Raw genomic sequence first — 16,305 nt, forward strand, 5'->3', positions numbered from 1 at the left:
AATGTCTTGTCACATCGTGTGGACGATTAACACTTGGAAAGAGGAATATAAACACTCGGTTTTTTCTGGAGCTATATCTCTTATCAGAACGCGAAAACACCGTGGAACTGCAGGTAAGCACCGCAGCTTTTAAATGTGGACATTGATCATTTACTTTATCGTGACGTGACTATTAAAACATGTTATGAGATATCGCCACTGGTATATTTATAAGCAGCATGCAAAAACATCTCTCTGACACTTATAAAAAACCGTTTTATATAGTACTGACAAGAACAAAGTTTAATAATAATAATCGAGTGCTCGTATCGCGTTAAAAATAAATGAGAAAGCAATAGTAACGTTATACAAGTATAGTTTTATTAACTTTTACTTCGCGCCAAAACAATAACAACACAAAAGACACTAAATATGAATAAAAAACAAGTAATAGTTTGATCATGACACCAAATACTGCTGATTTGATCTCATTTCGACGATCATAAACAAACAAGGCCAACATGAGAGCCAGGGTATCTCTTTCAGAAATGTAGCCCAGAGAGGTCGGTGGTCAGCGGGGCGAGTGAACACTGATGTCCGCTCATGCTTTGGTTCTCATTCGTACCGAATCTCACTAAGCAAACGTTCAAACAGGCGCTATCTTTACTAATCGACTGCAGATTTAAATATAATACATATACATTCTCGACTGAACTAATCTTAAAACTACACTTTGTGACCAAGAAACGGTAATATAAAGTAACGGCTTTTCCGTCCATTGAGTTGTTATGAGCTTCAAAACAGCCGAAAGTTTTACCTGTCATTCTGGCCGCCCTCAAATCCGTGGCGGAAGAAGTAGTTCTCAAACAAAGAGGCTTTTAAAATAACTCCGTTGTTGTTTTCTAGTTTTCATTTTTCAAACGTGTGCCGTCGAACTGTTGTATAAAAGCAATATCGCTCTCGGAGTCGTGTGATATAGCTCTATATCATCACGGCCTACGGCCTCGTGCCTCTGGCCTAATCACAGCCGTGATGAGAGAGAGCTATATCACACTCCTACTCGAGCGATATTGCTTAAATAACCCTGCATTCATGTTCACAGGCTAGATGACGTGTTGGTCGGAGCCCCGCTCTACATGGACCGTGAGTTTGAGAGTAAACCTCGTGAGGTGGGTCGGGTGTACTTGTACCTGCAGGAGGATGCACTTCTGTTCTCTCCTCCCATCACACTCACTGGAAGACACCTGTTCGGCCGCTTCGGAAGTGCCATCGCCCCTCTCGGAGATCTTAATCAGGATGGCTACCTCGGTGAGTGCGCATGATAATAGACTTTAAGGGTGTTGCATTGCTTGCCTCAGGGGTGAATTATTTCGGAGCCTTCGAGCCTGATGTTGTCATTCTGTCTTGTTTCTCTAAACGCCTATTTCCTGCTTGGCGTGTTTTGTGTAGGATATCCTGTCAGTATATCACACACTTAACTGTACGATTTTTAAGCCAATCCGGAAGTTTAAAGGTAGCAAATCAGAGTCCTTGTCTGTAATTTCCTGTGAAGGGGTTGGGTGTAACACTTTTTTTAAGCACTGCTGATGATTACATATATAATTATTTCAATATTTGCTTTACATGGTATCTGCTCAGAATGAGTCAGAGTCTGTTTCCTCAGTCAGAGGGGTAATACCTTCCATTCCCAAAAATCACCCCATCTACAGTATCAGGAATTTGGGAGATTAAGCAGTCTTCATTTTGTAGACATCTGTGGCTCAAGGAGGCTTATATATTATTAAATGTTTCATTCGCGAGAACGTTAGCTGGAACAAAAAAATACATCTACAGCCTTAACATTTTTGGATTTAGACCGGCTCCATGGTGTCCTACATCTCAATTTCTGCCCTCATCAACAGGAATTGTTTTGTCGCAATGGCATTTATGTGACGTTGAACAGAAACAGGTGTTCGTGGGTGGAGTCCAGACCAAAGTAATCACTTAAAGATTATCTCCATCAATGTGGCTACAGGCAGATAGAACGGAGATCTTTCTACTAGAGATTTTGCAATGAAGTGTGTGTGCGTGTGTGTGTTTGCGCATTCCTTTTGCATGAGTAAGGCCTACAGTATATGTTACTGTAATTTTGAGACGACATTGGGTATAGTTGATCAATCAGAGATATAAACCTCCTGGTTCATACTCAGCCTACTATTTCACATATACACTGATTTCATATTGCATAACAGCGTGCTTGGAGAACCACATGTTCTGAATTTCAAATAGGAGTACAGTATGGGAACAAAACACACTTTGATTTAAGCAAAGATTAATTTTGTGGGTAATTTATGGATTCTGGTTTGCTTTTTCTGACTTTTTGGTTTATGGTATGAGTATCAAATTCTGACATCATGCTTCTGGGAGTTTTAGAGAATAATGACTTAATCAATATCTGATATGGGCATGATGTTTATGATATCACACAGACTGAGTTCTCCGTTACACCGGCCATATGGTGTGACATTTGTCACAGTGACAAGTTTCTGGGTTTGCATTCACTCACGGTTGATAAACAGTTAATTTGTGACCTTGGACCACAACACCAGTCAGAAGGGTCAATTTTTTGAAATTAAGATTTTAGATTAAGAAATTAATTCTGAATAAATAAGCTTTTCATTGATGTCAATATTTGAACATCTGCATCTGAGCAAAATATATGGTGAGGAAACCACCTTTAAAGTTGGCCAAATAGCAGCACATACTACTAATGATAAATATATTTTTTATAAATTTATTGTAGGACATGTACAAATTATCTTCATGGAACATGATCTTTACTTAAACTGCACCTATTTAAAATGACCTTATTTTGTGTTGTTTGGTGTAATACAATGTGTTAGCGTGGTTTATGGTTAAAAATACTGTAAATTTTTGTAGCTCCAGATATCCCTGTCTTCTTTAAACGCTTTAATTTTGTACAAAACTAATCGATCTGAAAAGCGTTGTGTCCCTGATTGACCAGTTAATCTGTACGTTGTGAATTGGCCTGAATACCTCTGATGTCAGCTGGAACACTGCAAAAAACTATTATCAAGAAAACATTTTCTTAGTATTTTTGTCTTGTTTTCAGTAAAAATATCTAAAAATACTTAAATTAAGATGCTTTTTCTTGATGAGCAAAATGAAAATAAGAAAATAAGTCTAGTTTTTTTTTTTGCTTGTTTTATGCACAAAATCAATTAAATTTGATTTTTGGTCTAAAAACTAGACTTATTTTCTAGGTCATTTTGCTCATTAAGAAAAAGCATCTTAAAGAGTCCACAATGTTTGAAAAATGCTTTGGAAAAACACACTTATAGCCAATCAGCAGTAAGGAGCGCGTCTACTAACCGACATCCTTGCTGGGTTGAGTATGTGTGGGGCGGGTCTATCAACAGAAGGTCCAGATTCTATTGGGGTAGGGGCGTGTTTGTTTAGGTGATTTCAAATATCAACATTTGCTTTCAAACATCGTGGACTCCGCCTTTAATTTAAGAACTTTTAGATATTTTTACTGAAAACAAGACAAAATACTAAGATTTTTTTCTTGAAAATCATTTTTTGCAGTGAAATGTGACGCTCCTAACCATGTTTGAAAGATTTGCACATAATGCAATGCTAACAGGAGTTAACTTACACACACTTTCTTGGTATTTTTGTCTTGTTTTCAGTAGAAATATCTCAAAATTCTTAAATCAAGATGTATTTTCTTAAAGCCCTGTTTTCAGATTGTTTATGGTGATATAGAACGGTTTTGACTGAAATTTCAACATATGCGTCTGTCCCGAGAATTTTCGGGTGTTTGTGTTTCACCTCCCACCTCTACAATGGGTCTAGGTGCACAGGAACAATCCTTTCTAAAACGAATGCTAAAACAGCTGTTGGAAAGCATCTTTTGCAGCGATTTTTGTGTGAGCATATCAGTGAACACCCCTGACCACTCGGTGAGTTTCACGTCTTTGTAAACGAAAGTTTAATGCATTTTAGGAAGGATTGTTCCTGTGCACCTATAAACCCATTGTAGACGTGGGAGGTGATACAAGAAACACCCGAAAATTCTCAGGCCAGCATCATATGTCCAAATTTCAGTCAAAACCGTTCTATTTCATCATAAACAATCTGAAAACAGGGCTTTAAGTGTAAAATACCGAACTTGTCCTTTAAATTATATATTTTAGTCTAAAAACTAGACTGAATTTTTAGATATTTGTACTGAAAACAAGGCAAAAATACTAAATAACAAAGTTATTTTTTGCAGTGCAGACTGAGTCAGAAGCGGGATTAATTATGATAATGTCGGTCTTGTCTACATCAGCAATCCCAGTAGGTAAACGGTTGCCTACAATCCATGTGTAGTCCAAGAAAAGAGAGTTATGTTGGAGATGATAGCTCGCGTCATCATTTACTTTGGGGTTTGTACCTTTTGCATATGGTTAACATGTACTAATACACACTTACACACCAAAGGAAATGTAAAAACGTGTAGCGGACAATAGGTGCTCTTTAATATCCTACTGATTTTTGCATTAAAAAATCGATTATTTTGTCCCATACAATGTGATGTTGGCTATTGCTACAAGTATTAGTGTGCGACTGTATGGCTGGTTTTGTGGTCACATTTGTGTATTTTTACAACATGCTCTGCTGTACAGTTGTATATCACTATTCATGTCTTTATGCAAAGCATTTCTTGTAAAATGGTGGACATATTGTCTATATAGCAAAAAAGTTATTTGGAATAGACATAAATGTTTGTACCTCAGTCAAACTCCTCTCTGTCTGGGACTGACATTGGAAAATAAGTGTAAAAATTCAATCAGTGATGTCTATGAGTTTATAATGTCTAAGTGCAATTTGGGGCCCATACTGTGGTCTCTTATGTCTATAAAACAGAGTCTTTCTGCCACTTATGGCATGTAGTATGTTTAGACAGTTCATTAAGCCCAAGCCACAATATTAAGTGTCTTGTAAAGACTCTTAATGAATTCTTTCTCTCTCTTTGTAATGTCTACCAGTTGAGTTGGTGGTCCACAATGTACGTCTACATTTATAATAATCTTTTCATTCCTGTGGTATTCACGTCAGTATGCTAAAGCTGGCGGTCATACAGTGTCAGCTACTGTACCCACTGCCAAAAAACAGGAACAGGAAATCACCAAAAACATACAGATATTTATAGAGAGGAACTAACCCAAGAGAAACAATGAAGCGGAGTGCATTATTACTATTCATGCGCTGACACACGTGCACACATACACACACACGGTGGTCCGGTCGAAGGAAATGAGCGCTTTCTTGTGGTGGTGATTTTATTTTTCTATGTGTAATTAACTTTTCTTCCCCTTCTTCCTCAGAACGAATTGAGGATATCTAAGAGCACACATTCCCCTCAGATCTCTTATTAGTCATGGCCTCTATATTCTCTATCCTTTTATCCTTTTATTTACAACAGTTTTTTCGAATTTGCTCGCTCTTTTCACAGTGCATTGAGGCTGTAGATCCTTATAGCATTCATTCCTAAACATATCCCTTATCTTTACGTCTGCCCTGCAGCGGGCATCTTTGTCCGGGGGTAAGCATTTGTTTTGTCGGTTTGTGGCCAAATGTAGGTTAATGACTTGAGCAGGGTTCCTAACAGAAGAAACACTTGAAAGGTACTCCTGCCCTGGAGATTTATTGGGCATGCTGTAGTGGACTTGGACGCGTGTATGTGCATGAGTCTGTTATTGTTGTGTAATAGCCCCTCGGTGCTCAGGAGAAAGAGCAGTCGCTCCCTGTGGAGCTGAAGTCATGGGTTTCCATTTCTACATGAAAGCATCCTTCTTGTTCCTCTTCACCATCACAGAAATCATCAATAATTGATGATAAATGGCAATTGTACTACTCCACGTGAACCCAGTGTGAATTCCTATAGAAGCTATAGATGAAAATCTTAAACTGTTGTATAGTTTGTGTAGCAGTTACCCAAAATTCATTTGCTAGGTAAAAGCTAGCCAGATGGAAAGGTTGTGTTACATGCCCACATCCTGAAAAATCGCAAAGCTACACACAGTGAAAGAAAATCTAACCAAGAATACATTCAATACAGATTTACCTCCAATGAGGATTAACATGGTTTTTGCCAACAACAATGTGTTTTATGCGGTGAAAATTCGCTGAGATCATACAATTTTTTAAATAATTATTTGGGTCCTGTGTTATGTTCAGTCAGCACTTAAAGACATATCATAAAATATCTGACCTTTTCCCTTTTAAGTGCTAAAATTGTGTCCCCATTGCTTCTATCAACCTAGAAAATATGACAAAGATCAACCCAATAACTTAGTTTTGGTAAACCATTCTCTGCAAGCATGTGAAAAAATAGGTATTTGAAATATGCCTCCTCTTGTGATGTCAGAAGGGGATAATACCGCCCTTTAATCTGCACTATCCAACCACAGCACTGCTATTTAATGCAGAGATCAGCTCATTTACATTTTAAAGGACACACCCAAAAATGACATATTTTTGCTCACACCTACAAAGTGGCAATTTTATCATGCTATTATAAATTATCTATATGGTATTTTGAGCTAGAACTTCACATTAGGGTTTTGCCGATAGACGATAGTATCGTGTATTGACGATTGCCGGACATATTGCTAATAGCGGGCTTTCATGGCAATGGTTGGCGATAGTTAATATTATTATCATCATAGTTTCACATTTATATGCCCATTGCATGCTTTTCCTCGGGTGAGAGGGTTTGTGGGCTTTACTTTGCGTGAGACAGCTTGTAATTCGCGCAGATTTCTTCTCACATGCATGTGGACTCAAAGCGCGCCTTTTGGACTCTTGCTCAGACCTGAATGCGCTCGTCTTGGACTCTTGCTCGGACCTGAATGCGTGCTTCTTGGACTCTTGCTCGGACCTGAATGCGCGCGTCTTGGACTCTTGCTCGGACCTGAATGCGTGCGTCTTGAACTCTTGCTCGGACCTGAATGCATGCTTCTTGGACTCTTGCTCGGACCTGAATGCGCGCGTCTTGGACTCTTGCTCGGACCTGAATGCGTGCGTCTTGGACTCTTGCTCGAACCTGAATGCGTGCGTCTTAGACTCTTGCTCGGACCTGAATGCGCTCGTCTTGGACTCTTGCTGGTACCTGAATGCGTGCTTCTTGGACTCTTGCTCGGACCTGAATGCGCGCGTCTTGGACTCTTGCTTGGACCTGAATGCGTGCGTCTTGAACTCTTGCTCGGACCTGAATGCATGCTTCTTGGACTCTTGCTCGGACCTGAATGCGCGCGTCTTGGACTCTTGCTCGGACCTGAATGCGCTCGTCTTGGACTCTTGCTCGGACCTGAATGCGTGCGTCTTAGACTCTTGCTCGGACCTGAATGCGCTCGTCTTGGACTCTTGCTCGGACCTGAATACGTGCGTCTTGGACTCTTGCTCTGAGCTGAATGCGTGCGTCTTGGACTCTTGCTTGTACCTGAATGCATGCTTCTTGGACTCTTGCTCGGACCTGAATGCGCGGGTCTTGGACTCTTGCTTGGACCTGAATGCGTGCGTCTTGGACTTTTGCTGGGACCTGAATGCGTGCGTCTTGGACTCTTGCTCGGACCTGAATGCGTGCGTCTTGGACTCTTGCTCGGACCTGAATGCGTGCGTCTTGGACTCTTGCTCGGACCTGAATGCGTGCGTCTTGGACTCTTGCTCGAACCTGAATGCGTGCGTCTTAGACTCTTGCTTGGACCTGAATGCGCTCGTCTTGAACTCTTGCTCGGACCTGAATGTGTGGGTCTTGGACTCTTGCTCGGACTTAAATGCACTCGTCTTGAACTCTTGCTCGGACCTGAATGCGCTCGTCTTGAACTCTTGCTCGGACCTGAATGCACTCGTCTTGAACTCTTGTCGGACCTGAATGTGTGGGTCTTGGACTCTTGCTCGGACCTGAATTTGTGCATCTTAGACTCTTGCTTGGACCTAAATGCGTGCGTCTTGGACTCTTGCTCGGACATGAATGCGTGCGTCTTGGACTCTTGCCTGGACCTGAATGTGTGTGGAATGGACTCATTCTAGCACCTGAACTTGTAATATGCGTGGCTCTGACATTTCCTTGCACTAGAGAGGTTGTTAGACACGCAGAGGGTTAAAACCAGCTAGTTTGCAGTACCCACTCCTTGGCACATAGGAAATTTTAGACTTAATGACGCGGATGGATTAATGGCAACAGTTTTAAGAAGGTTGCGGTCATGACAGTGTTGCCCTTGCTTCTTTTTGTCCACCAATCAAGTGACTTGTCATAAGTAAAGTAGTGGTGCAGTAGTTTAATAAATGAGTAAACTACTGCCCCACCCCCCCGATACTATCTGTGTTCTCACGGGCTGACGATAGGACGATCTCAAAGTGGGGCATATCGTCCCACAACACTACTTCATATACATCCTCTGGGGACACCAAAGATTTATTTGACATCTTAAAAAAGTCTTATGAAATGTCTCCTTTAATATATTTGGATTCTCCATCTCTTTCTCAGATGTGGCAATAGGGGCTCCGTTCGCCGGGGAGGATCGTAGCGGTCGGGTCTTTATCTACAATGGTCAGAAGTCTGGTCTGATGCTGGAGGAATCTCAAGTGCTGAAAGGTGCCTGGGCCTCATCTGCCATCCCAGCAGGCTTTGGGTTCACCCTGCGTGGAGATTCAGACCTAGATAACAACCAGTACCCTGGTGAGTAAAAGCAAAAGCATCCATCTCTCCTATCTCTTTCTGTTGCTTCCCTGTTATGCAAGTGTCTGTTAAGGCTATCAGATGAAAAAGAAACCTCTGGACATTAAAACACTGAACTGTGAGACATCCAGGTTGAGTCACGTTGTTGGCTTTTTCAACTCTGTATTCTCAATCTGATCTGATGGGGTTTAAATTTAATTTCCTGTTGTGATAGATGTGCATATTTTTCTTATTTCTGTGTTTCTTACTACTTCTTTTTTCATCGTTTATACAACAATCTTTCCTCAAGTATAATCTGACCCATCTATTTTTTGTAATCTCTGTAGATGCCACATCAAACCCGTACATGACATGCATGCATGAATGAGTGAATTACATTTCTGCTTATTTTTACCAAGGCCACTGATTTATAGTTTACTTGGGAAGGTTGGATAAATCTCACAAAACATTTATTTAGATATCATTTGCAGCCATGGGTATGACAGGTGCAGGTAAATAAACAGCCTATTTGTAGCATACGTTTTTTGTTTGTTTTGAACTAAATTCCTGTGGGTGGGGTTTGCTTATTGTAAACCATTCCTTAACAAGTATCCCTTTCATGTCCCTTCGCAGTTCCCAAGTTTATTTTCTAGCTGGTCATGATGTGACAGAGTATATAGCAGCATGTCTATATAACACCATCAGTCATGGTTATGCTGTACAGTACTTTTCAAATGCGAGATGGTTGCATATTTTGAACGTTTTTTACAGTACAAAGCTGCACACTTACTGTACTGTACAAGTACTGTAAATAATAATATTAAGGTTCAAATAAGAATCTGAGGGACAGGTTATAATTATTTTCTGTAACAGCATGACATATAGTGGATACAGTTGTTCAGTAGGATGAAGTGTCTGGCTTGGCATATGAACAAAGCTCTGTCAAACAGAAGTCACAGAGGCGGCCAGGCACACAAATGCTGTGATAGCTGCTGTGATAACTTCACATGTTTTTGTGGATTAGTTCATATTGGTGTGAACTATCCGAGAGAATACACGGAGCTTTCAGAAGAACAGGAATCTAAACGTACTCAAAATCCATTCCAGCTGTGGGGTAATCCTGCTTTGACTTAAAGAAACATGAATTAACGGATTCGTTGAACAACAGAATCATCCCCCCTGTAATGTTTTTCATGATTTCAACAAGCGACGCATGTTCATTCCTTCTGTCCTTTCATCTCCTCTTTCATTTTTTAATTGCATTGTGGAAATTCATCAAAGCAGACGCAGTCACATGCGGTCGGTAAAGAGACAGGAAGAGAGAGGGGTAGACAGCTTAAGCACATATGTGTTGTGTGAATGTGGGGCGCTTGTTCTTTTATAGCGACATGATTGTTGACTTATAATGCATTATATAAAAATCCTTGTATGAAAACGATCTATGATGACATTCCCAGGTGTACACACCCACATGCAGTGATGTAGCAGAGTGATGTTGAGTAGAGCCAGGAAGCCAACAGAAGCAAAGCAGATTTGTCTGTCTTGTCTGTTTACTTGCAAGCAGCTTTAAAGATAAAAACAATGTAAAAAAGTTCTGTTGAAATTACAGTAATATTGGCAGCTGTTTGCCAGTAACTTACTGTAGACATTAAAAATTAACAAGTCTTTATCGTTACAAAAATAAAACTAAAATAACAGCCTCATGCGGAGCATTCTGGGAACCAAAACCTGAAGGGAAAAAAACAGGATTTCTGGTTTCTGGAATGCTTTGCATGATGCTGTTATTTTATAGTTTTTTAGTCTGTAAAGACAAAGACGTGTTCATGTTCAATGTTCATTTAACTTTGAACAAACAGTTGCCAATAAATAACATGCTTTTAAATCTACAGTAAGCCAACAGCTGCATAAATACAGCAAAAAGTTTGCAGTGTATTTATACAGATAAAAAGTAAAAAATATTTGATACATTAAGTGTGAAGCATATACAGATAAATCAGACTGTTAATACATTTATACAGTTTATAAAATATCTTCAAAGCACAATAAAAGTCCTGTTTTGCTCATATGCAAATTGAACTAATTTGTAGTCCACAAGCCCACACATTTCATTTTCTCTGTTTATACTTAGTCTTTGTATTTCTATGCTTGAGGTTAAGGTACAGATTGGAGTTAACCTGGTGATTAAATGCAGAGTTCAAGTCAAAGGTCGCAGGTCATTTATTCTGACCTGTTAGAAGAGCAGTGTAGATTATTACTTTGCATTTCCTGCCCATAGCTTCAGGCACTATTTCTCACAGAGCGACACATTCACATTGTACATTCAGAAACAATTATTCTATTAATTTAACAGAGCTTAAGTTATTAACTCCTTAACGCCTCAAACAGTATTTGTGATTTAAGAACAAGCAGTAATGTCACCAGCTGCTAATCGAGAGATGCGCTGAATAAGCAGAAGTCTTTTAAAGGTGCAATTTGTAAGATATTTGCAGTAAAATGTCCAAAAACCACTAGGCCAGTGTTATATATTTTGTCCAGCTGATTTCTATCAATATCTGTAATATCACACATATGATTTAGTAGACAAATTTATCACATTAAATATCCAGTTTTCGTTTGTTTTAGATGAATTTGAAGTCACCACTATGGTGATTAATGTTCCCCTTTAGTTAGGCATTTGTCCCTTGACCTTCACTGAACTAACTCTGCTCTTTTAGCAATTGCAGCATGAAATGATAATATAAGAATAAAGAAAATAAAAATGTATAAAAGTGACACTCTATGCTGATCTAAAAACACACTGTATTGAACAAGATTGCTGTATGTGTCAGTTGTGGGTTTTTGCTTCAGAGAGACATAAACACTTTGGATACAAATCTCAACAAGGGTGAGAGGAAATGGTAAGAAATAATTTTTTACAATCCTGGTACCCAGCATGCATTGCGGCATGAAGCTTTGTTGTTGATCGTCACCATTGCTGCGTTTCATAGGCGGATTAAAGCGTCCATAAAGGCTACAGAAAATGTTCTGTAAATCTACGGACAATGTTCTGTAAATCTACAGAATTTTCATTTTTGGAATAAAAGGAAATATCTGTAAACATAACGGAGAAAGTACCGGTAATTTTCTGCCAGGACATTATCCGTTTTTTTTTACGGATTATTTTTTTAGAGTGGATGGATAGATGGATGGATGGATGGATGGATAGATAGATAGATAGATAGATTAGGAAACATCAAATACGGTCAGTGGGATTTTTTATAGAAAGATTAAAAATACGGGAGAAATGCGTATTTTTAAATAGGATCATGGCAAAATAGAATGGTAAAATACGTGAGAATCCCAGGAAAACTGGAGGGTTGACTGGTAGGCTGATAGTTCACCCAAAATGAAATTTAGTTCACCCCAAATCGAAATGTATTCTCCTTAAAGGAATATTCAATTTTCTTAAAAGAAAAATCCAGACAATCTACTCACCACCATGTCATCCAAAATGTTGATGTCTTTCCTTGTTCAGCCGAGAAGAAACTACGTTTCTTGAGGAAAACATTGCAGGACCCTTCCAATTTTAATGGACCCTAACGGACACCAACACTTAACACTTAACTCAACACGCAACAGTTCCTCAACTGAGTTTCAAAGGACCACAAACGATCCCAAACGAGGCACAAGGGTCCTATCTAGCTAAACGATTGTCATTTTTGACAAGAAAAATAAAAAATATGCTCTTTTAAACCACAACTTTTCGTCTAGGTCCGGTCCAGCGCGACCTAACGTAAATGCGTAGTGACGTAGGGAGGTCACGTGTTACATATATAAAACGCACATTTGCGGACCATTGTAAACAATAAACTGACACAAAGACATTAATTAGTATCAGTTGACACACAACAACGTAGGAACAGTCCTCTTTCAACACATGTAAACACTGGGGTGGAGTTTTGCGTTCGTTCTCTGTGACCTCTTGACGTCATGACGTGTTGCGTGGGGTAACGCTGGCGCATCACGACCGGATCTAGACGACAAGTTGTGGTTTAAAAGTGCATATTTTTTATTTTTCTAGTCAAAAATGACAATCGTTTTGCTAGATAAGACCCTTATGCCTCGTTTGGGATCGTTTATAGTCCTTTGAAACTCTGTTGAAATAATCTGTTATGTGTTGAGTTAAGTATTAAATGTTGGTCTCTATTAAAGTCCATTAAAATGAGAAAAATCCTGCAATGTTTTCCTCAAAAAACATAATTTCTTCTCGACTGAACAAAGACAGACATCAACATTTTGGATGACATGGTTGTGAGTAAATTATTTGGATTTTTCTTTTAAGAAAATGGAATATTCCTTTAAGCCTTATGTGTTTTGTTTTTTTTAAATCTGATGCTGCACAAAAACTAAAAATGCCTCAACATTTTTATTAATCTTTGACATGCCCAAGAAAAATCTAGTCCACAATCACTTTTTATATTGAAAATCTGTCTTTTTGTATGTTTTTCCCCAAATCAGTGACATCACTTATGAACTTTTGTAATTTTTGTTTACATTTGGTAGTTTTATTAGTACTGAAGTTGGTTTACAGATTTATGCAAAGAAATTGAAAAAAAAATTAATCTGATACATTTTTACAGCCGTTTAATTTAGTTTCTTAGTCAAATACCTGAATAGTGCACTTATTGTCACCAACTATTAGCATATGTTATACACACTATACCAACCTGTTTCTAACACACATGTAAGGAATAATTGACGATGGGCCGATGAATTATTCTAAAATAATGCGCACCCAAGGTGGTAATGTTGCATGACGCGAAGCGGGTCTGCATTATTTTCAAATAATTCAAAGGACCGGAGTCAGTTATCCCTCTTATACCATGGGTACCACAAACATTGCTCTGGTGCCTATTTTAAAGAAATTTAATAGGTTAGGTGTGTGGTTTACAGAAAAATAATAAACACCCATGGAACATTTCTCAAAAAGCAAACAGCAAGCTGCAAGATGACTTTTTTTTTGCAATACAGCATACAACAGACCTGTGGAATAATTAAGTGTAAATGAAGAGTTTTGTTCCAAAACGAGATACATTTTTCAAATATTTAGTTTTTTGATTAATATCAATCAAACTGCAGTTGTTTGTTTGATTTAAGCATTTAAAACTAAAAAAGATACAGCTAAGTAGCACAATAAAAACATGATAACATAGTAATAAACATGTTTTGCCAAAAATGTAAAAAACTGAGTTATATAGTTTTGGAACCAAACTCTTCCTATAGTTTCTAAAAGGGTTAAAGCTGCGCTAAGATCCAAATTCCCCTTAACATAATAATTCTTCACCACATTACATTAAGAAACATGATACTGGTGTATTTTTGTGTGTGTGTGAGTCATGACCTGTTAGAAATGTTTGTGGTGTTTGTGGAACTTGGGTGGGCACCATACCCCTTTAGGCAGAGATGAACACAACCACACACAACCTCTCCAATTCTCATTCCTTAGTCCAAAATCTGCATTTATTTTTAACCCAACTAGAACTCTCAAAAACCTGATGTAACACATTTTGCTTGTCGCACATCCACAGAGAGGCGTCCAAGTTCTGATTACTTTAGACGGGCAGAAGTGGATCGATAGATGATTGTATGTCAGGTGAAATGAGAGAGGAACTCAAAGTTGAATCTAAAGGAAATGGTTGGATTGTTTGGCTGTGCTCAGGCATTTTTCTGGCTGGATGAGCACCTTTACTAAAGATGACTATAACAGACTCCAGCCCCATTAAAACCCAAGTGTGTAAGCTGCCCCCATCTCTCCCTCCATCTGTGCGGTTGAGACTCCTGTGTTGTGCTGGCCAGAGGGTTTCGACCTGAATATTTTCAAGTTGAGTCTTACAGTAGACACACACACACAAACACACACACACACACACAACACACAAACACTTCATTGCAATTGTAAGGAAGTCCAACCTACAAATGCAGTTTCCAGATGTGAAAGTAATAGATTCAATTATTCTCTCATCTACTTAAGGCAAGGTGAGATTTCAGGCCCCCGGAGTGCGTTCCTGTCTGTCGGTATTTGCGAGCATTTCCAGCATTGTGTCTGAGGTGTGTTTTCTGTCACAATAGCAAAAACCAAACGCATTGGTTTGGATTTGGCTCTTTGCCATTGGTATCACTTTCCTGAAGGCAGGACTTGACGGAAAACCGAAGCCAATCAACCTCAGAGAAACTGGAATTGAAGCCGCAGTCTCTGAGCACTCATTAGGGCGCTGGAACTCTTCTGGAACATTCCTGCCTGTAAGTCTCCGAGTTCGCCTGACTGTAAGCATCCCTGCAGGACCAGTTTGTACTCTTCCTTCCTATTAATGCCTTGTAAAATTTAACTGGGGAGACAGAACATTATTTTGCTTGACTTTGATGACCACATGAAATTGATCTGGTGTGATTGTTAAATTGTAATGTGTAAAATCTGACACCTATCAGTTTACCAGTCATCTATCCGAGGTTTACCACCACTAAAATAATGTCTAAAGTTTGGATGGTAGTATGGATAGGGAGGTTATTTAAGATTTATACCGCATGGCTGTTGAATGCTTTGAGGAATGTTCTAGGGGTATGCAATATTTTTCAATAAAAGCACACCTGACCCGTCAAATGTCTTATAATAACCACCAGAGCAATGTCTATGGTAACCATGGTATAAAAGTAATAATTGACTCTGGTCCTTTGAATTATTTGAAAATAATGCTTTGCGTTGTCCCGCATTACCTTGGTGTTTATTAGTTTCGAATAATTCAACATCCTGTCGTCAATTATTCCTTTCGTACTTGTTTTTAGCAAATTATGTTATTTTATCAGAATATACTTGCCAATGAAGAGAAAGATCATCTACCAGCAGGGTCTATTGGGGACCAATCAAACAAAGATTAAGCTCTTGTTATACATAGTTTCACAAAATGTCAGAGATGAATGACTGTTATTGCTTTAACAGATGCTACAGTAAGCATTTAACCACTAGAGAGACACACTGCCAAAAATTCTGTATTTTTATATCAGATACAGAGGGTATGGTGTGTATTCCCGTCCTTACTATGGTACATGGTGGTATTTTTGTCAGTGCCCATGTTTAGTTTTAAAATGTATTAATTTGGCAGCAGTGCCATGCATGTGCTCAAGATTTTCTGATCGCGTTCCGGAATTCGTCCGGTCGTGCTCACATTGCTGCCAGTCGCTAATGCTTTTTTTGGCAGGGGTCCCCCTTCGTCCATTTGCGGAAAGGGCACATGGGCATCAAAAAAGGCTCATTGGGCAAAGGGGCAGGGGCTCATGCACCCTTCGGCCAAAGCCGACTGATTTAAGCTGATAGAAGAGCAACTTTGAGTGAAATAACCACTCGTTACAACTGAGGTATGCAGCAAAGCATTTGTGAAGCCACAACACGCACAACCTTGTGGCGGATGGGCTACAACAGCAGAAGACCCCACCGGGTACCACTCATCTCCACTACAAATAGGAAAGAGAGGCTACAATTTGCACAAGCTCACCAAAATTGGACAGTTGAAGACTAGAAAAATGTTGCCTGGTCTGATGAGTCTCGATTTCTGTTGAGACATTCAGATGGTAGAGTCAGAATT

The 16,305-nt window shown here is 39.2% G+C and overlaps 1 protein-coding gene across 1 annotated transcript in view; it reads left to right on the forward strand.

Annotated features, from left to right (window-relative positions):
- The window catches only part of itga8 (integrin, alpha 8), an 84,254-nt gene that overhangs the window by 21,776 nt on the left and 46,173 nt on the right, over positions 1-16,305 (forward strand). Inside the window, exons 12-13 of the mRNA XM_055210602.2 lie at positions 1,082-1,287; positions 8,519-8,710. Of these exons, the coding sequence (XP_055066577.2) occupies positions 1,082-1,287; positions 8,519-8,710 (398 nt within the window). The remainder of the gene's footprint in view (positions 1-1,081; positions 1,288-8,518; positions 8,711-16,305) is intronic.

The sequence above is a fragment of the Misgurnus anguillicaudatus genome, chromosome 10 (assembly GCF_027580225.2).
Source record: "Misgurnus anguillicaudatus chromosome 10, ASM2758022v2, whole genome shotgun sequence".
Taxonomy (NCBI): domain Eukaryota; kingdom Metazoa; phylum Chordata; class Actinopteri; order Cypriniformes; family Cobitidae; genus Misgurnus; species Misgurnus anguillicaudatus.